The sequence below is a fragment of the Molothrus aeneus genome, chromosome 28, assembly GCF_037042795.1.
Source record: "Molothrus aeneus isolate 106 chromosome 28, BPBGC_Maene_1.0, whole genome shotgun sequence".
NCBI lineage: Eukaryota > Metazoa > Chordata > Aves > Passeriformes > Icteridae > Molothrus > Molothrus aeneus.
In genome coordinates, this window is record NC_089673.1 from 2,316,986 (window position 1) to 2,339,266 (window position 22,281).

A 22,281-nucleotide genomic window follows, 5' to 3' on the forward strand; every position below is an offset into this window, starting at 1 on the left:
CCAGAGGAACATTTTCCAAGGCTGGTCATAAGGAAAACAGCAGCTTGTTACCAGTTCCTGTGAGCAGACAGCATTTCTGATAATCTTGGAAAGAGCTGAGCCCAGGTGCTGTTTTCAAGGCCTAACAAGCATTTCTCAGATTTCTGCAGCATGGAAAGGAGTAGGGGGGAGAATGCACCACAACTGTGTAACTTGGGACCAATAAACACTGAACCAATGGATTTTGACTGTAGAAGTGTGTGAAAAATCTAGTAAAAACCTTGTGTGAGAAGGATTTTCTCTGCACACCCAGGCTATGTGTGGATAAAATGGTTTCTGTTGCACATCCTGGCCAGAACAACATCCTAGCCAGAATAAAGTCATGCCTTATTCTCTAAAATTGTTGGAGACTTTTCAGTTTTTCCACAGTTTAGGTGACAAGACCACCCACAATGGGAAATAAAAATTATTTTTAAAGTTTTCAATAAAACTTTAAAAATAATTTTAGGAAAATTTTCACCTCCAGCACTGCGTATGTATTTTTACTCCACCTTGGTGCATCTTTGTTGGGGGCTAGGATTTTTGTTTCTTTCCCGCATGGAATTTGTTCTTAAGAGACAAGAAGGACCTGTACATGAGAGAGATAAAAGATGTAGCCAAGCGGGAGAGGGAGGAGTGCAGCTGGCTGCACTGTCTGAGGGGCATTCTTTTGGAAGGGCAGGGATTCCTCGAGATTTTGGGTTGGGGGCAAGGGCACAGCTCCTAGTTCTCTCTTGCTGTCAGCATTGGGGGAGAACAGTCGAGCTGTTTCTTGCTGTGGGGAGAATTCCCTGCCACAGCTGGAGCCCAGCCCTGTACTGCTTCTTCCTTACTGTGGGTGAGCCTTTTCTCCTAAGAGTACCTGTTGGACTGGGGCCTTATCAACACCCTCCCTCATTAGAAAGTACTCTCACCATCCGATCCGGGTGAGAAGGAGGGCGGAGTACAGAACTCCAAGCCCCTCAGCCACCTCTGAGGGACTTTCCCCAGCTGTGTGGGAGCCAGGCTGCCATTGCCCAGCTCTGCCTCTTCTCTGCCACAGCTCTGGGTTCTTCCCTGCCACTCTTTGCCCTCCAGGACACCCCACAGCTCCTACTACAGTGCAGAGTTTCTGATACATTTTGTTTCTGTCCCCTCCCCCCCCCCCCCCCCCCCCCCGCAGGGATCTGCTTGCCTCTGCCGTTCCAGCTGCCACGCCGAGCTTCCTGCCACAGCTCCTTTTGCCATCCAGGGGGGCACCACGACCACTACTGGAGCACAATTCACCACCCTCAGTGGCACTGAGACCGGCTGCTCCCCGCGAGTTTTGCAAAGGGAGCCACTTCCCCTCTCCTCCACCGCCTGAGCCGCCATCGCCTCATGAGGGAGCCGAGCTCGCGCCACAGCGCCCCCTGCTGGCGCGGGGGAATCACCGCACCCGCCCTGCCCGGCCCGGAGCCAGCAGCGCCCCTGCTGGCTGTGCCCGGAACTGCACCGAAGGGGAAAGCGCCTGCGGCCGAGAGAGGCCGGGCCTGGGTGTCTGGGTCTGTTTCGTTTTTGTTTGGGTTGTTATACATTTATTTATTATTAAATGACTGTTATTCTTTTTCCTATATATTTGCCTGAAAACCCCATATTATAATTTATATAATTATATAATTGTATTTATACAATATGTTATAATAATTCACAGGGAAGTGGGTCGTATTTTTCCATTCCCAGGGAGGTTCTCACCTTCCCTGGTAGACAGCTGTCTTTCAAACCAAGGCACTGCTCCAGGATATTGATAGGAAAAAGAAAGGCAGAACTGAGCTTTTAAGGCAACAAAATGCCAGCATGTGTGGCTTGTGGGTGGCTGTGAGCACAGGCTGGCAAGGTGTCTGGTTCTGTTTGGTGCTGGGTTGTTATATATATATTTATTAGTAAATGACTGTTATTCTTTTCCCATATCTTTGCCAGAAAGCCCCATAATTTCAAAGTTATAATAATTCGGAGGGAAGGGTGTCATATTCTCCATTCCAAGTAAGTTTTCTGCCTTCCTTAGCAGACACCTGTCTTTCAAAGCATGACAGTCTCACCCACAGAGTGTGGTATCTGACATCTGTCCTGCTGAGCAAGTCAAAATGGTGAGAGCTCTCTCCTGTGGCAGAGAGCATTAAAAGCATCCTGAAAGAATAAACCTCTTTCCAAGAGGTTACATGAGAAAGCATTGTGAACAACAAGGAAATCTGAATAGCAGGGGAAATATTTTGCTCACTGGCAAACTGAAAATATTTAGTATTTTGATATAAATAAAATATTTAGTATTTTGATATAAAATAAAATCTATTTAGAGTGAAACACTAAACCCCGGCTGCAAGGCTGGTGTTTGGAAGGAATGGTGGGCATATATTTAACAGGATACTCAAAGCAAACCTCAAAACTTCTTTGAGTTTTAATTTGCTAGAAGTAATTCAAATATATGGAATGAGGTTTAAAAATATTCCCCCCCTTGTTTTCTTTAAATTAGATTTCCTCATAATATTCTTTTCAATCTCAATATTTTATTTGAGAAGGTAAACCAGACTCTGTTTCACTTTCTCTTCACATAAACCTTTTGACATGTTTTGATAAGATGATAAATGTATTCTTTTCTTATTTTTCCTTAAACAGTATCAAACTCCGTGATGGATGGACAAAATAGCTTTTTTAAAATAGCTTTTTGTGCCACTGAATCCTTCTGTTTTCTTATACAGCATTAAAAATACAATGTAATAATCATATTCCTGCATTTGCTGGTATGTTCTGACCAGCACGTTCTGTTTCCCCCAAATACTAAAAAGTTCCTGTTAAAATTAGATCTACTGATGTAAACTGAACTTCTTTCTCTGATCTCTCCTGCTCTCTTCTGGCCAAAGTGTTTATTGTTCTCACAACACTTTCAAATTTATGAAATCCAGCAAATAGCTCAAGCAGGAGGAAAAAAAAAAAACCAAAAAGCCAACCAATCAAAGAAACCACCCAAACCCCACAAGAAGTGTTGCGCCTCCACATGCCACAGATTAAACTCTCTGCTCTTCTTTTGCTCCTCTTCTGGCCTTGCCAGCCGGTGAAGTTGGAAACTCTTGCTATATGATACAGAGGCTTTGGAAAGCCCAGGATCAGGAAGATGAAAGAGCTGAAAAACTGCATTTGAAAGTTCAAACTAAAGCAGGATTACATCTGGAAGTGTTTTGTAACAGAGAAAATAGAGTAGAATACAGGCAGCACTTGCAGCACTGCTTTCAAATTTCCTCAGTATTTCTAAAGGAGTTTTAAACAACAAACTATTCAAGGAATTGGTGGTAAAAATTTCCTGGGCTGGAGGAAAGATGTCTTGATGGGGTTAAGGAATGGGTTTGTGCCCCGAGAAGCTGTTACGCCTAAGTCAGGTCTTCCAGAGGTGTGGATGCCTGGCTGAGCAAGCAGCAAGTCTGAACCAGCAAGGAATGCAACCCAACCTTCTGGCTTCAGACAATGAAGAGGCTGATAAGAAAATGAGGGAATACAAGTTCCAGAGTGCCTGGAGCCCAGGATAAGGATATTGTGAGGAAGCTGCTGATATTTTCATGATATCTTCCTGCAGCTGAGGTGCCCTCGGGAGCTCCAGTCCTTGGATGTCTGCCGAGGAGTTTCTCAATGGGGCTTCTCACATCAAGTTCTGCTTGTGGACCTCGCTTTTTCTGCCAACAGGTGAGTTTGTTTGCATGGCACAAACCTGTGGATATGATACTTCTTTAATTTAATCCAGCTGGGAATTCAGGGGGTGTGCTTTGGAGCTATCTGCTTTAGGCATCCTGACACCAAGGGTGTGCTTTGAACAGCTGTAAGGGGTCTAAAGGAACAGGCAATGAGGGGAGGGTGGGACTCAAAGGACAGCCTCAGATATGGTCACTTGCTGTGGGACTCTGGGAAAACCCAAATTATCCTTTGGTGGATAATTCACTCTATAAATCAGGACACAGCCATTAAATCCCTTAAATCTTGTTCTGTAGCAAAGCAGTGCAGGGACGTGGAAGAGGATGGAATTATTTAAATACACAGAACTGGCCTGTTCTTTTCCTTAAATTATTTTGAATTAATAAAGGTTTTTCTATGTATTTTATAGAAATATATAACGTTTTTGTAATTATATATGTTATAGTAGCATCAGTGGGAGAGCTCCCATTTGTCGAGCAAGTTTGTGTATTTGGAAATCCGGGTGACACATTTAAAACTCTTCAGTGATGTGATCTGCTGCTTTTCAGCTGTTTTTCCTTCCTCATCTCAGCCAGCTTTTAGCTGAAAATATTGGTAGGGATTGCACATAGGGGATGGCTTGGAAATGTAATTAATTTGTATAGAAATAATTTGTAATTTGAACAATAACCGTTCATCCCTCCCTTTCCTTTACTTCCTTCCTTCCTCACTATGCTGTACAGTAATTTTGGGAATTGCACCTGGGAAAATTCCAAGTGCCAGTTGTGCTGTGGCTGAGCTACAGAGAAAAACTCACCTGGACATGGTGAGAAGGGATTATTTTGTGATACTGGGAGTTACTGCTGAGCAGGAACCACAAACACTTCAATTTAGCCAGGATAACCCTGAGTAAAGACAAAATCCTGGCTGTTCTTGGCAGCCAAGAAGAAAATATTATCAGCTGCTGATTCTAATTGTTTCCTTTTTCTTATTTGCTGTAAGTAAATGTATTTTGAGACTGCTTGGCTGGAGTGGAAGTGATGGACTGAGCTGTTCTGGAAGGGATGCCCAGATTTTTTTTCAGCAGATCCTGATATCCATGCAGAATGTTTTTCTCCTGCATAGAGTGGGACACAGAGAGATTGCGTTCCTGGGAAAAGTAAAAGTTTTGAATAATTTTTTTAGAGCAAATTTTTTATTTGCTCTAAGGAAAATCTGCATGTATTCAGTTATTTCAGAAAGCAGCACAGAATTATTGATTTCATCACAATCATGTCTGTTAGCATACCATACCAAGAAAAGAGTGGCTGGTTTTAGAGCTGCTGATATTTTCATGGATCTTTCACAGCTTTAAATATTTAATCCCTGCCTATAATTCTCAAATCACTTTAAAACAAACATTATCATTACCTTGATGTGATAAGGAACAGTTAAAAATCATAAGGTGCCACTTAAATTTCATGAGAGGAGGGAGGAGGAGTTTTTGTAAAGGGTGGAGCTGCTGTGGGCACGCTCATTGAGACGCTCCAGTTTGTGTCTGGATTTCGGCTGACAGTGCTTTCAGGTGAGCTGCTCCTCCTTGGCTGGAGAAATGTGGGGGTGATGTTTCCATTTACTCCCGTTTACAATTCCAAAATGGGGGAAAAAAAATGACGGAAGCACAAATCACTTCCCGGCCAACTACAGTTTGGGGAAGTAAGAGATCAGTAAAATTAGGATAATGAAGATAGTCTGATATCAAGATAAGGAATTAAGATAAACAGATATTAAAATTAAGGAACTAAGATAATCAGTAAAATTTCTGCTTGCAGTAATTGCTTTCAAAGCTTTAGTCTAATATAGCAATGAGGCATCCCCAGAGATATCATTCAGAACAGAAAATGCAGCTGAGTAAGAAAAAGTGGAAAAAAACACTGCAAATGGATGGATGTAAGCAAATTATATCACATTATTCCCTGTGCATTTAGATGAACTTAATACACAGAGATGACCATTTTAATTTAATTTTTATTACTTTATCTTTTATTTTACTTTAATTTTTTATTAATTTTAAAATGCCTTTTTCTTTTTATTATCTACATTTTATTTTGATTCAAGTTTATTTAACTTTTGAAGGCCAGTACCAATAAATCAGATGTTTTCAGTTTGATGCCATACTGCAAATTCAGTCCTGTTTCTGGCTGGACAAACTGCTTGTGGTTGCCAGTCCAGTGTTCCATGAGAAAGGGTTGGGAAGCTACTGCCTGTTCAGAGACACAGACACCATTAGAATTTGTTTGTCCAGTGTGGAAGGGTTTGAGATTACATTTGAGAAAGGAAAATTGAGATTAAAATCCTCCCATACTTTTTTTTTTTCTGTACATCAGCAGTTTGAAAAAGATCTAGAAGCATGAGGTGAAAAATGAATGACATGCCTCAGTCTGTATTGATTTGCTTCTTTTTTAATTCAATTATTTTACAGACCTTTCTATGGTACTGAAAATACTTGTGGCAAATACCAGCTTACTTTTTGTCAAGGGATTATATCTCACACCAAAACCCACTCAGCATAAGAACTTCTGAGTTTGTTTGTGGGTTTTTTGTCTAAAAGCTTATTTCTCCTTAAATATGAGGAATGCATGGACCAAGTCCAAATGTGGGAAAACGTCTCCATGAAATCTCTTGATTTACAGCTAAAATAGACAGGAGAAAATAATATTTTTTCCTCAGGAAATCATCAGCAGTAACCAGTGTCCCTGAAGTCAAAGTGACCAATTTACACTGCTCTCAGCACAGGTTAGTGGTTTATCTCTCAGCAGCACTAGAGCAGCCCCTACAGCCCCATTGGGTGAAAAACAGGTGTTTTTATGGTTTTATAGTGAAATTCTAATGGAGAATTCTGAGAAGGAAAGTGATTGGAGCAGAAGCATGTGGCTGTTTCAAACAGCTGCTCTACAAGGAGTTAATTGGAATTATACTCAGAAGTGCCTTAAAGAAAAGGGTGTTTTACACCAAGCTGAAACAAGTAGTTCTTCATGTTCAAGTTGTGAGAACTCAGCAAGTTTCAAGTTCAGGTTTTTGCAAAATTTCTTGAGTTTTTGGGAAGTTTTTTACAGTTGTGATATACCAGTTTTGAGAAAATAAATTTCTGTCAAGGAAGACCTTAATAATAAAGTTAAGGGATTCTGAAGAACAGTAAAGAACCTGATCATTCCAGAGTAGCTATGAACCAACAATAAAATGTTCCTGGAATTGTGTGGCTTCCACAGATTTTAAAATAATAGTTCAGAGTGGCATTTTGAGGTGGTCTTGTGATAATTCCCACAGCAATGGGAATGTTGGCAATGGCAATTCACTCAGCTTTGGGACAAGGATTGCTCTGAAGGTAAATCCAAGTGAGTATAATACAAGAGGAATAAGGAAAAAACAATGTGAAGGAAAAAGAATTTTCAGAGTATATTCCACTCTTCTGTTTGCATGTAAGTTGTCAGTTATTGCTGTGTAGCTGGCCTTGTGTAGGCTAGAAAAAGAAAATACTGAATTTGGAGGCTGCAATGGCAGTTTCTAGAAATCTCTGTGCATCTGTTGGAATGCAAATAGAGGAGCTGCTCTGTAGATTGCCTGTCTATAATTTTAGTTATACAAGAAGATTATAGAAGTGTTTGTGGTTTTGTTGTTTGGTTTGGTTGGTTTTGGGTTTAGTCTTGTTTCATTGGTTGGTTTTGGGGTTTTTTTTCCCCAAAACTGGAAATGTGAGGACAAAAGCAAATTCCTAACTTATAGAGGAGTAAATCCTTAAGGCTTCATCATCTGTTTGGTGCTGTTCAGGGGATGGGGACACTTGGATGAGGAGTTTAGTCAGTTTTGATGTGAGATCCTGATGTTGCAGGCTGGTGGAAGCTGGGATAAGATAAGCCCTAACTGAGGTGGATGGACAAAGTGCTGTAGGAAAATTCCACTCCTGTCTTGCTTTTTCTTGTTCATCTTGCTCAGAGTTAATTATTCTGATTTCTACAGAAGAAAAACCTCGATTTGAAACCTTTGTTTTGAAACTTTTGCTGCTATCACAGGAGGAGGGACCATAATCTGTGATAGATGTGAGCTGGGCTGGTGAGATAGGATCCCACAGCTCTGGGATTCACTGTTTGGAATTGTCATGAGGATTTTTTTTCCCAAGCATTTCAATCACAGAATGGTCTGGGTTGGAAGGGACCTTAAAGACCACCTCACTCCAATCCCCTTCCCCAGACATCATCACCTTCTCCAGGTCAGGTTTTGACCTAGAAAGTTTGAGAAGAAAACACCCTGAGAGATCTGTGAGGACACATCAAAGCTGAAAATCTCCTTTCACTCAGAAGCTGCTGCCAGCAGTTTTGGTAAAGCTCTTTGTCACTGTGAAACTCTGGAGGTGGCTACAACAAGCTGACTTTTGGAAAAGGGACAAAACTCTCTGTTTATCCAAGTAAGTGCCAGAAATGTATCAAAAACTGAACTTTATAATACTGTCTGGGTTTGAAAAGACAGGTGTCTGTTTAAGGAAGGCAGGAGCTGCTCTTGAAATGGAAAATGAAAATTCCTTCTTTCTGAATTATTATAATTTTGAAGAATTTTTGCATGTCCTTACCTGAACTTGATCACTGGAATCTATTGATGGGAATTTTCTTGAGTGTCTTTATCTTCCAACAATTTTTCTTAGGTTTTTTTTTGGCAACCTGCAGTTTTAGTGTTTAGAAAATATCTGTGTACATGGATTTTCATCCCCAGGTAAGCTATCAGACTATCTGTAGGAGCAGGTAAGAACTTAATAGTTTTTAAAAATACCCATTTTCATTATCTGCAGGTGAAATAAATGCAAAGCAGCTTTCATTTCAACTGCAGTGGCTCAGAGTTTTGGATGAGAATATTCCTGCCTGTGGGATTGGATGTGGCACAAGCCTTTAATAGAATGAGAAGAAATTTGCTGCTGTGTGTTTTGGCAATGTTCACAGAGAGCAACTTCTTTTAATTTTAAGCCAGATATGTTTGCCAGCAAATGAGATACCAGTAGAAACTGAGTCCATTAAGGTTTTTATTACTGCACACAGCATTATTCCAAGTTCTCCCTGCAACTGGTAATTCACCTTCACAAATGGAAATAAGCTACTGGGGAAAAAATGTTGGGTTTTTTTTCCCTCGTGAAGGATTGCCTTGTAATTGTTTTTATGGCTGAAAGTAGACATACAGTTAAGATGGAGTGATAATTACTCCTTGGTGAAAAAAAAAATCAGTTTCCAGTTTAAAGGAGAAAGAAAATGAAGGGATACATCCAATTAGGTGCAACAGGCTGATGGTGATATCTCTACTTAAGCCATGAGTCTTATTCCATAATTAACTATGGGTATTACAATTTACTACTCCCAATTTTGTTTAGTTGGTTTCTCTTCTAGGAAAGGAGGAGGTAAAAAGGCAAATATATTTCTTTGGATGGTTTTTGCAAAGCACTTTCTGGCTGTGTGAGCACAGGAAATGTTGGGAAATTAACTTTTGGACAAGGAACAAGAATTATTGTAAAACCAAGTAAGTGAAGAGGGATAATTTAATAATTACACTTCTGTGTTCTTTTTTTCTAAATATTTTATTTGGTTGAAGGTTTAGAAAATCTTATCTCTGTTCTGGTGAGTACATAAGACTGAAAACCTTTTCATTATTGATTTTTCTTAACCCTTCTCAAATGTACTGTGTTACCAGGGCAGTGGCACGGAATGATTTAGACAAACCTTTTTTGTTCTTTTATAATCAATATATTGACACAATAATGGTTGCAGAGAAATGTTGCAATACTAAATACTGTCTTTTTGTACCCATGATATGCCCAAAATTGGGGGAAAAAAAAGTGAAATAGAAGACTTGTTTGCTTTTACAGACCCAAAATACATACTGAAGTGAGCAGAAAAGTATTAAATACTGTGATGTATGATAAGATTTAGTTTAGCAAAATTTCAAGCAGCAGAAGTAAATTGCTGTGGATACCATCAGCAGCAGAGCAAGACATTTTGCTTCCACAGTGGAACAGATTCCAAAGAATCTGCTCAGTTCCTCTGCAGTGGTTTTTATAAAGACCCTTCTCACTGTGTGTCTGCTGGTGACAGGAAGGTCACTTTTGGTGGAGGAACTCATCTCTTTGTGCTTCCAAGTAAGTCTTCCAGGAAAAGCAGTGTTCCAGCATTTGTTTTCACTCAAAAATGGTGTTTGGCACATCCCAGCTCCAGTGAGAGCCCATTCTGTGCTGCTCCCGAGTCCTCAGCAGAGCTGGATGCAGAAATGTTCTTGTGCTCTGCTCCAGGGATCTTCTTCCAGATTTATGGATGCAGAAATGTTCTTGTGCTCTGCTCCAGGCATCTTCTTCCAGATTTATCTGGAATTATGAATTCAGATTCCTCCTAGAGCCTCACAGAACAAACAGACAGGATAACTGCAAGTGTCTGTTCAATTCTGGGTGCTTTTTAGAAAGGAGTTTGTATATAAAGGAGTTTTCACACCCAAGCCAATATCAGACTTTTTCAGGGGCTAGGACACATTTCCTACCCATTCACAGGTTTTGGCAGGGCTACTTCAAAACTGCTGCATTGTTTGGGCAAGTTTAACAAGCAATATGTAATTGGAAGTCATTAGACTTCCAACCTGAAATTGAATTTAAATTTAAAATAATCTCATTCTACCAACCTGAAATCCAGGATCCAATTGGTACTTGGGAGGCAGATATACCTGAGAAACAGAAATTAGTAGAGTAAAATGAACTTTCTTTTCACTTTGGAGAAAGAAATCAGAACAAACCTTTGTTCATATGCAAATCTCCAATTTGCAGTCACAATTTAAATAAAATACCTGAGGAAGAAAGGAAGAAAACCACTCCAGACAGCATTCCTATATAATTTTTATCTACATCTGACTGGTTGGTTCTGGTTTTTTTCCCATTTTGAACTGTGAAGGGCACAACTTTTTCTTCATAGGCAGGTCCTGTGGCTCACAGCATGCTTTTAGATTAGTTCAGAGATGACTTTTGTAGAGAACTCTCAGGCAGTGACACTGCAGGAGGGAGAAAGCAGATGTTTGGACAGGGGACACAGATAGTTGTGGTAAGAGTAGTCTGGTTAAGGAAGCAGCTTTTTTTACCTATTTACCTTCCTACTCTGCCAGATATTTTGCAAATGCAGCCAGCTCAAATTACTGTTCCATCATGCAGATCCACTGAGTGTAATTCTTCTTCAATTGTGATGATCTCAAATACTGCAGCAGTCTCACACTTTGTTTTCCTGCCTGTTCTGTAGAAATCAGGATAAATATCTTAGTAAGTCCCCATTCCTGACTTGTCATCAGAAAGGTGTTTTCTGTCAGATTTTGCCTTGGATTCACAAGTGAGGAACTGTGGTCTTGCTGAATTCTGTGAGAAGCATTTCTCTTGCCCAAATGTCAGGAAATCCTGAAGGAGGGGGGAATGCTGGTAATGAAAAGTGGTATGTAGAAAATGACAGGAGGAAACCCAAGACTCACCCAAGTGAGCACCACAATATGTAGGTTAATTCATCTGCAGACTTGTTTTTATCTGGATTTTTTCAGGATGCAGTGAGTGATGTGTGCCCTGACTGGGTGCAGGAAGGAGAACTAAGTGGGGTTGCATTAGTGCAATCTTCATTATTGCATTTCTGAAAACCTCCCATAAGCAATTCATCCACTTAAACATGTGTGGAACAGCTCAGGATATACAAGGAAGAGCTGAAATGGGCATATCCATCACAGAAACTCATTAGCAGGATGGTTAATTATCCAACTGCAAGGGCAAGTCCTCTTCCTCACCTTTATATTTCAGTGAGCAGATGTTTTCTGAATTCTTAGTGAGGAACAAGGAATGGAGGCTTGCAGTGAGGCTGGAAGTGTTTTCCTGTCTGGATAGATTACAGAATTGAAATATTTTATTGAGATGCCAGATATATGCCTAGATTTTCTTTGATAGGTTCAGTAAATCTGGGAGGGGATTATCTGAGTTCCCTCCTGTCCAGAAACCATCACAGAGCAGGAGTTTTCCTGCTTTGGGTGTATTTTCAGAACAGGAGGGGTTTTTGCAAAGGGATTGAATGATGTGTGAATTCAGGAAGCAGCTATGCAAAGCTGCAGTTTGGCAGAGGAACGAGGCTCAGTGTTAAACCAAGTAAGTGCATGATCTGAACAAGAGCATTTTGAGAAGCTTTGGAGAATCAGATGTTTGAAATCTGTAATATGTAATTATCCTGGGAGAGGAAGGGGAATCTCCTTCCATATCTGCTGCTCTTGGGGCTGAAATGAGAGTGGGGCTGGAACATTTAGTGGAAACAGAGCAGCAATAAAAAGCCTGGGGTTTTTTTGGAGAGGCCTGAGGGTTCATGGAGAGCTGTTATGAGAGGAGTCCTTCCAGGACTTTCTACTCACACAAAGGATGCAAGGACAAAATCATGAAAAGTCATGTAAATCAGTGTGGAGTGCCAGACAGATGACAAATCTTTCACCAAAATACAGAGCTGTCACAATTCTCAAGCTGCTTGATGTTCATGGTATTCCTTGGTAGAAGGAGATACTGCAGACAGTGTAAAAGAATGATTTTCCTTGTGCTTTTCACATTTATCCCTTTTGAAGAGCACCATAAGGTCTCCTCATGTGTGGAATTACTTGAGCAGGAAAGGAGAAGATGGCTCTTCAGAGAACTGGCAAGTCTCTGTCCTATTAAAAAAGTGATTTAATATGTATTAACAAGTATAGAGAAGCCTGCAGAAGCTCTGCTAAGGTGAAATAATGAGCCAGGTGTCCTTGGTAGATATTGTCCCCAGTCACATCTTCCCCTCCAAAACCACTCAGCACTAGGGAGTGCAGAGCTCCTGGGAATGTCTGTCTTTCCAAAACACAGCTTTCAAAATAAATGGATTTATTGGATAAATAAATCCATTATTTCAAAATAAATGGATAAATAAGTCCAATATTTATTATTTATTTATTGGAGAAATAAATCCATTATTTCAAAAGAAATGGATTTTCAGCTCTAGGATTTCTATAGGGAGGGTCTTAATTGATTCCTGGCTATGCCAAAGCCTCCCAAGATCAGGGCACTTCATCATTCTTGATCTGTAAAAATATTGACACAAAACTTGTAAGGGGACAGAGAAGAGGCACCCCAGACTTCATTTTTTGGGGATCCCTAACAGGCATTTTGCACATGGTGTTTGATTTTGGTGACAGTAGAGTCTCCTGCCCTGGAAGGTGAAATGTGCAGAGGAGCCTGGGGGTTTTTGTAAGGGAGTTTTTGGCTGTGTGTACTCAGGAGGTGCATACAGACTGACCTTTGGGAGTGGAACCAAGCTGCTGGTAAAGCCCAGTAAGTATCTCCTCCCCAAGGACACACTGCATTTTTAGGTTTTTTATCAGATCTTCCTGAGGATACAGAGGGAAAAGCTTCTTTACAATTCTTTCTTTACAAAATCCATTATTTATTATTTATTTATTGGATAAATTAATCCATTCTTTCAAAAGAAATCGATTTTCAACTCTAAGATTTCTTTAGAAATCTTCATTGATTCCTGGCTTCCCACAATTAGGGCACTTCATGGTTCTTGACCTGTAAAAATATTGACACACAACTTGTAAGGGGACAGAGAAGAGACACCCTAGACTTCATTTTTTGGGGTTCCCTAACAGGCATTTTGCACATGGAGTTTTATTTTGGTGACAACAGAGTCTCCTGGAAGCTGAAATGTGCAGAGGAGCCTGGGGGTTTTTGTAAGGGAGTTTTTGGCTGTGTGTACTCAGGAAATGCAGTCAGACTGACCTTTGGGAGTGGAACCAGGCTGCTGGTAAAGCCCAGTAAGTATCTCCTCCCCAAGGACACACTGCATTTTTAGGTTTTTTATCAGATCTTCCTTAGGATACAGAGGGAAAAGCTTCTTTACAATTCTTTCTTTACAAAATCGCCTATATATTAATTATTGATTAGATAAATAAATCCATTATTTAAAAATAAATGGATTTTCATCTCTAGGATTTCTGTAGGGAGGGTCTTAATTGATTCCTGGCTATGACAAAGCTTTCCAAGATCAGGGCACTTCATAATTCTTAACCTGCAAAAATATTGACACAAAACTGCAAGGGGACAGAGGAGAGACACCCCATCCTTCGTTTTTGGGGATCCCTAACAGGCATTTTGCACATATTGGTGACAGTAGAGTCTGCTGCCCTGGAAGGTGAAATCTGCAGAGGAGCCTGGGGGTTTTTGTAAGGGAGTTTTTGGCTGTGTGTACTCAGGAAATGCAGACAGACTGACCTTTGGGAGTGGAACCAGGCTGCTGGTAAAGCCCAGTAAGTATCTCCTCCCCATGGACACGCTGCATTTTTAGGGTTTTTATCAAATCTTCCATAGGATACAGAGGGAAAAGCTTCTTTACAATTGTTTCTTTAGAAAATCCATCATTTATTATTTATTTATTGGATAAATAAATCCATTATTTCAAAAGAAATGGATTTTCATCTCTAGGATTTCTGTAGGGAGGAGTCCCTAACAGGCATTTTGCACATGGAGTTTTATTTTGGTGACAATAGAGTCTCCTGGAAGCTGAAACGTGCAGAGGAGCCTGGGGGTTTTTGTAAGGGAGTTTTTGGCTGTGTGTACTCAGGAGGGACAAACAGACTGACCTTTGGGAGTGGAACCAGGCTGCTGGTAAAGCCCAGTAAGTATCTCCTCCCCAAGGACACATTTGTAGGGTTTTTATCAGATCTTCCTGAGGATACAGAGGGAAAAGCTTCTTTACAATTGAAGGCAGGAGGGCATGGGGGAGGAGGGCACATTCTGAACAATGAGTTTCTAACTCTCTGCCAGGTTGCTGTGAGTGGAGCAGCTCTGAAAGTGCTGCTGTGCTGAAAATCAGTGAATGTGTTTGTGTTGTGGAGCACCTCAGCTGGAGGAACCTCCTGGGGAATGTTTTTGAGATCATAATTCATGAATAGCCTTTGTTTATTGAGAAAATTAGACAGAGCTGCTTTCTGGGACTTGGCTTTGCGTCCCTTACTGGATTTATTGTCAACAGGGAAAATTAGGACCTTAGATTGTTTTTTTTCTGGAAGTTTCTGTTTCATTTTTTCTTTGCTCCTTTCCCTTACTGGATTTATTATCAACTAAACAAACAGGAAAAAATTGGGACCTTAGATTGGGTTTTTTCTGGAAGTTTCTGTTTATTTTTCTTTGCTTCTTTCCCTTACTGGATTTATTATCAACTAAACAAAGAGGAGAAATTAGGAGCCTAGTTTGGTTTTTTTCTGGAAGTTTCTGTTTCATTTTTCTTTGCTTCTTTCTTCAATGGCTCTGGTCCCTTGCTTAGCTTCTGGCTGCTCTGCCTGACTCCTTCTTTAGACCATGAGAAGTTTTAGAAACAGCTCTGTTAGTTCGTTTAAAACGTGGTGGAAATTTCATCCCCTTCTGAAATGTCAAACAGTGTGTTCTGGCTGTTAAAGGCTGAGGCTTTTCTGCTTTACCATTTTTTGTATAAAGGTTGATTACTGTGGGATAACTGAGTCATCCTGGAAACTCACCTTTGGGAGAGGCACAAAACTAATTCTGAAAGCAGGTACACATAAAAACAAATTCTTTTTTCACATTATAAGGGCAAGGCTGAGATTCTCCTCTCTCCTAAACATTGCAAAGATTGCCCAAGAGCTTCAGCTACATTAAGCTGATAGGGTTTGGGTTTCTCCTGCATTCGGAATTGTTTCTGTCTCTAGACATCAGAGGTATGCAGCTGGAAAAACATCCTAATTTAGATTTAAATGGATGTGACAAGGGTGGAATCTGTTTTCCCCTTGATCTCTTTTGGAAAACACACATATTTGTGTGGACCCAAAGCTGTGTGTGGTTTTTGTTAGCGAGTGTGTCACTGTGTGAATTCAGCATCTGGCTGGAAAGTGACCTTTGGGAGTGGGACACAACTGGTAGTGAAACCAGGTAGGTGGAAAACCTGAGGGAAGTTATGGATAGAAAGGCCTAATTCCTCTTTCCAGGAAAGCATTGAAACAGCCATTTTAAATGGAATTTAAATTCCATTGTTCTTTCCTTCTGAGAGCAGCTGAAGGTCAGAGCTTGACCTTGCACCAGAGGGGAAAAAAAATCATTATGAAGTTAAAAATCTACTTGGGGGCCTGGATTTTCCTGTGCCATGTGTGTCACTGAGAGCTGTGAGATTTTTGAGTAATTCTCACCACTACTGCCTGTTCCCAGAAACCTCCCAGACCTGCAGACCTCTCCCTGTCCTTTTATTTCCATTTTCCAGAACCCAGAAAAGGTTCTCATTAATTCCCAGAGGTTGCAATTCCTTCTCTGCTGGGAAAACTTTCTTAGCCTTTGTTCTGTGTCTCCTACTTCTGGCTACAGAGAGGTTTCCATCCAGGTTTGCACTCCTTGACAAAAACAAAAATAAAATAAACAAAAAAAATTTTTAAAAAGTAGCTGGGCTGTAATAGAGGAAATTTTTGTTTGGGGGAATCAAAAAATGTGTTTGGTGCAGGAAGGTCCAGGAGGAGATATTTGTTTTTAATGCTGATTTAATGCTGAAGGAGGAATTTTGCTGTGGGGTTTCTTAGCATGAATAAAGGAGAAAACTTCCAGTCAGTGCCATCTCTGCCCAAACTGAATGAGACCATAAACTAGGAGAAATCTTTACAGGAAATGTAGTTAAAATTGCCAAGGAGTTTACTTGGGTAGACTAAGTTTAAAAAAAAAAGTCAAGTTGAACCTAATTTGGTCCTGGAGGATAAAAAGGGTTTTTGTTTTGAAGGCAAGCACTGTGTGAATAACTATGGAGAAAAAATCACCTTTTTACGTGGAGTGCAGCTAAGGGTAAAACCAAGTAAGGTTTAAACCAGTTTTTGCTCAATGTTGTAGATAGAAAAAAGATGAAAAAGATCATACTAGTGATATGAGCTTATCATTGTTGTTGCTAGAAATGAAGGGATGGGACTATAGTGAAGTTAAGAATTATTTATTGCTTAGATAAACATTTATTTTAGAGGCTGTGAGATTTTAGAGGATTAAGTATTTGGCTATAGTTCAAGAGTAGTCACAAGTTTCTTTCTTACAGGGTAATATAGACCTTTCTAAACTCATACACAGTTGCCACAGAATTTATTTTACTTTTCTAACCTATTACCTTTACTTGCTTTTGTTGTACTGCAGATACTTTTATTTAATGGGCTGCTAACTCACATGCACACAGTGGCTTCTATTCTAACTTCTAAACTCTGAGTTTACTTTATACAATTACAATACTATAGACTCTTCACTATCTTACTCAATACAGTTTCTCACTTACTTAAGGCATATTCTCACCTACAACTATAGAAATATAAATTTATTATTTTGCTGCTCAATATCTCTGTATTGTATCTCTACATCAATCTAAGCTTCTTCTAGGGCTGCAGATCAAATCCTTCAGTGTCTGTGGATATTTCTGTTTTTCTGATTCCCACATGAGCTGAAGACAAGTCTAGTGGAGAATGTCTTCAATTACCCTGTCAGTGATCTGTCCTTCCTTTCAGATACCCAGTGTGGGCTCCCGGACACATTTTGTGCCATGGCCATGCCAGCAGGGGTTGCTTTTCTCTCTCAGCTTGTGCATGAGCTGAAAACTGCTGTGTGAGCTGTGGCACAAGCTCACATTGGCAGAGAATCACTCACAGATTCCAGTTTCAGCTGAGAAGTGCACAAATTTCTTGTTAACTCCTTCCATGTGGGTCAAAACTGTCCCATGGCCAGTGAGATTTTCAGGATACCCTTTCTAGGCTGGAGGTTCTTCAGTTATGGGGTGACATGTCCTCTCCTTTCTCTCTTCTCCTCTCTCTCTCCTCTTTCTCGTCTCCTTCTCTCTTCTCTCTCTTCTCTCTCTTCTCTCTCTTCTCTCTCTTCTCTCTCTTCTCTCTCTTCTCTCTCTTCTCTCTCTTCTCTCTCTTCTCTCTCTTCTCTCTCTTCTCTCTCTTCTCTCTCTTCTCTCTCTTCTCTCTCTTCTCTCTCTTCTCTCTCTTCTCTCTCTTCTCTCTCTTCTCTCTCTTCTCTCTCTTCTCTCTCTTCTCTCTCTTCTCTCTCTTCTCTCTCTTCTCTCTCTTCTCATCTCCTCCTTTCGACTTCCAAGCAGGATTTGCATCCACAAATCCAAGAGTGCTGGCATTCAGCCCTATCTGCTGGGTGAGCAGTGCTGCAAAGAGCTGGAGAAGGTTTTTGTGAGGGCAGGAAATGCTGTGTGAATACAGACATCAACAAGCTGACCTTTGGCTCAGGGACCAGGCTCTCCATCCAGCCAAGTGAGTGCTCAGCTGCCAAAACAAAGCAACACACTCCATTTTCAGAAGGCTTCAAACTGTTTTTATTGTAGCCTGCATGCTTTTTAGACATTCTTTCAAAGCTCATAAATTTACACTTTACTCATTGGTCACCAGAGACAAAGTGCTCATTGGAACAGGCAGTTGCAGGTTTCTCTTATTTATCCTCCTTTCTTTCTTGGTTTCTTGTGTTCTGTGTCTATGTCTTGGTTTTCCTACTTTGGTAGGAAATTCTTTCAGGGGTAAACATGGATCCTCTTCCCAAAATTCTCTCTGGCTCACAGAAGTCACTGTGAAACTTCTTGAACATTCCTGTTCTTCTGCACTTTCAGATCATCCGGAGCAGTCAGGGCTGTGGGATAGAGACAGGGAGGGTTTGTGTTTGCCCAGCTCTGGCAGGGCTGGGCAGAGCCTGGGGCAGAGCTGCTGCTCTCAGGAGGCTCCTGGGGCTTTTTGTTAGGGCAGGAAATGCTGTGTGAGTTCAGGCTATGGCTCCAAGCTGACCTTTGGCGCAGGGACCAGGCTCTCCATCCAGCCCAGTGAGTGCTCAGCTTTCTGTGTGTCCTTTGTCCAAAGTCCTGGAGTGTCCCCTGCCGAGTGCTCCACACATCCTTGGTGTGTCTGAGCCACCTTTGTGAGGGCAGGGAGATTTCAGCTGCCATTTCATTGCCTGTGGGTGCTGCAGGGCCGTCTCTGGGATGGGAACCTGCAGGAGATCCCCACTCCTTGAGCCCAGAGCAGGGGCAGCAGCCCCTCAGCCAGGGGCTTGTCCTTGCAGCTCCAGCAGTGCCCTTGGGGCTGCAATCAGATCCTGGCAGTTCTTCCCTTCAGGCTCTGCCTGCATCCTCCTGGCACTCAGCAGCTTCTGCTGGGCCCTGGGTGCCCAGTGCTGCCAGGAGCTGGGCAAGGTTTTTGTTAGGGCAGGAAATGCTGTGTGAATATTGGATTCAACAAGGTGACCTTTGGCTCAGGGACCAGGCTCTCCATCCAGCCCAGTGAGTGCTCAGCTTTCCTGGGCCTCCTCTGGCCCAATCCCTTCCCTGTCGCCTGGGGCACCCTGTGGGCTCTGGGGCTGTGTGAGGGACAGAGCAGATTGGCAGCAGAGCACAGAGGCTCCTTCATTCATTGCTGCTGCTGCTGGGAACCTTCAGCAGAGGCTCTGAGATGCTGGCAATGCACAGAAACTCCCCTTGCACAGGGAGCTGCACTTGGAACAAGGGTTCAGGAGTGGATTTTCCCTTCTTCTGGGTACCAGCAGAGCCTCTGAGCCTGTTCAGCCTGACAGCTGTGCCAGGGCTTGGTCCAAAGGCATTTGGGGGCTGACAGGGACAATTTGTGATTTAGTGTGTCCAAAGTGATGCTGTGCACAGAAATCCCCCCTTTCCCTGTGCAAAGGGAGCTGTGCTTTCAGTGGGATCCCACAGCCAGCCAGTGGCTGGGGAAACTGGGGTGAAATGCTCAATGTAGTTTCTCTTTTTGTTGGAAAATGTCCTGGATAATTCATGCTTTGAATCTGTGCAAAGGATTGGACAAACCCAGAGGCAAAACAATTTGCTTTCCTTGCTTTAAAACCTGGGGAATTGAGCTTTATTGTCTTTGGGGTTTATTTTTTTTTTTTTTTTTAATCCTGCAATGATTTAATCTAATTATTCTATGAGAGGAATGCTGTGGTGTAATGACTGCTCTAGACAGGCTTGAAAGACTGCCTGGCTTCTCTTTGCTTGCCCTGGAAATCCCAGACTGCAGAGCAGCTGAGGCAGAAGGAAAAGCTGGATTAGGCACTGAAACAGCCCCAGCCCCATCTTTCCCTGAAGCAGCTACTGCATTTTTGGGTCTTTCCTCAATGACTGGGGCACACAATATCTGTGGATTTGACTGATGGCCTGCAGGGTGGTTTTTGTTGGCTCCTTTCTCACTGTGTGAATGATGGCTACAAATTCACCTTTGGGAAAGGGACAAAGCTGCTTGTGAAACCAAGTAAGAAACAGGTTTATCTGGATTTCCCTCATTGATGGTGGGTTTAGGGTTTGAGCAGCAGAAGGGCTGACGGGGACAATTTGTGATTTATGGGAGCAGGGACAATTTGAGATTTAGGTGAGACAGGGACATTTTCCAATGTAGAGTCTCAATTTTGAGACCCTCATATAGATAAGAGCTAATAAATATTTAAAGCCAAACAAGAAATACCATCTCACACATTTAATTCAGGTGAGACAGGGACAATTGGTGCTTAGATGAGCCCGGGACGTTTTGTGTTTGAGGTGAGCCAGGGACGTGTTGCGCTCTGGCTGAGCCGGGAGTGTGGGGCAGGATGGCCCAGCTCAGCAATTGCTGCTTTCCCTTCCTTTCACTGCTTCATTCAACTCTGCTGGGAGAGCCAAATGTGCCTGGCAGGGCTGGGCAGAGCCTGGGGCAGAGCTGCTGCTCTCAGGAGGCTGCTGGGGCTTTTTGTTAGGGCAGGAAATGCTGTGTGAATTCAGGCTACACCAAGGTGACCTTTGGCGCAGGGACCAGGCTCTCCATCCAGCCCAGTGAGTGCTCAGCTTTCCTGGGCCTCCTCTGGCCCAATCCCTTCCCTGTCCCCTGGGGCACCCTGTGGGCTCTGGTGCTCTGTGAGGGACAGAGCAGATTGGCAGCAGAGCACAGAGGCTCCTTCATTCATTGCTGCTGCTGCTGGGAACCTTCAGCAGAGGCTCTGAGATGCTGGCAATGCACAGAAACTCCCCTTGCACAGGGAGCTGCACTTGGAACAAGGGTTCAGGAGTGGATTTTCTCTTCCTCTGGGTACCAGCAGAGCCTCTGAGCCTGCTCAGTCTGACAGCTGTGCCAGGGCTTGGTCCAAAGGCATTTGGGGGCTGACAGGGGCATTTATAGTGTTTTAGGTGAGACAAGGACATTTTTTGATGAGTAGTCTCTATTGTGAGACTATAATATAGATAAGAAGTGATAAACATCTAAGGCCAAACAAGAAATGGTTGAGCAATGCTGCCAGGAGGTGGGCAAGGTTTTTGTTAGGGCAGGAAATGCTGTGTGATTTTGGATCTGGCTATGGCAAGCTGACCTTTGGCTCAGGGACCAGACTCTCCATCCAGCCCAGTGAGTGAGCATCTATTGTATTTGTGGGGTGCCCTGATGAAGGAAGGAATGCTGAATCTGACTCCATCAGAAGGCTAATTTATTACTTTATAATACTTTATTATCATAAAGAATACTATACTAAACTATACTAGAGAATATAGACTTGGATACTTACAGAATGCTAAAAAGATAATTATAAAATTTGTGACTCTTTCCAGAGTTCCAGCTTAGCTTGGCCCTGATTGGCCAAAGAATGAAAACAACTCACACAGGAATCTAATTAAACAGTCACCTGTGGGTGAACAATCTCCAACCTCATTCCACAGGAGCAAAACAGAGGAGAAGCAAATGAGATAAGAATTGTTTTCCTTTTCTCTGAGGCTTCTCAGCTTCCCAGGAGAAAAATCCTGGGCAAAGGGATTTTTCAGAGAATGTGAATGCCACAAACAGCTTTCTGGGAAAGCCTTGCCATGGCTGGCACTTGTCTCTCATGGCTGCCCAAAATTCAGAAAGGCAAAGGGAGCTGCTGCTTTTCATACAGGAGCGGGGAACAGATGTTGCCTTGTGCAGGGAATGGAGCCTGGTGTGTCAGGAAGCTTTGCTGGTGCCTGGAATTGCAGGTGCTTTGTGCTTGAGATCAGGTGCAGGGCTGGCAGAGGAGTTTTTGCAAGGAAATGTGCCAGGGTGTAAATGTGGCAGCCAGAGTCATTTTTGGCAAGGGGACAGTGCTCTCAGTCCTGCCAGGTGAGCAAGCCCTTGGCCTGGGAGGTGGAATTCCTTCATTTCTCTCTTGTTCTTGATTGTTGGGAGTGGCACAGCTTTGGGAAGCACAATGTTGGCAGCCCTGACATGGATTTGGGTTTCCCACATGGGCCAAAATTGGGATGTGCCAGACTTGTCTGCCTTTTTCCCCTTGTCATTGTCTGTCTTGTAGAAAGGGAAAAAAAGTCCATATGATACAGATAATAATTGTAACATTTCCTGGTTTATAAGCAGCAGAGGATTGTATCTTTCAAAGTCACAGAATGGTATAAAATAGAAATGGAAAAGGTTATCCAGTCAGTTTTGCTCACAACGTGAAATCCAGCCATACAAAGCGTCTTTCAGGCCTTTATCTGATTTAATTTTAAGTACTTGATGTAATGTGGCTTTTATCACTTGCCATTGGAAACC

The 22,281-nt window shown here is 42.1% G+C and overlaps 1 protein-coding gene across 1 annotated transcript in view; it reads left to right on the forward strand.

Moving 5' to 3' along the window:
• Positions 1 to 22,281, forward strand: part of LOC136567194 (M1-specific T cell receptor alpha chain-like) — a 109,459-nt gene that overhangs the window by 72,773 nt on the left and 14,405 nt on the right. Inside the window, exon 3 of the mRNA XM_066566695.1 lies at positions 13,001 to 13,051. Within this exon, the coding sequence (XP_066422792.1) occupies positions 13,001 to 13,051 (51 nt within the window). The remainder of the gene's footprint in view (positions 1 to 13,000; positions 13,052 to 22,281) is intronic.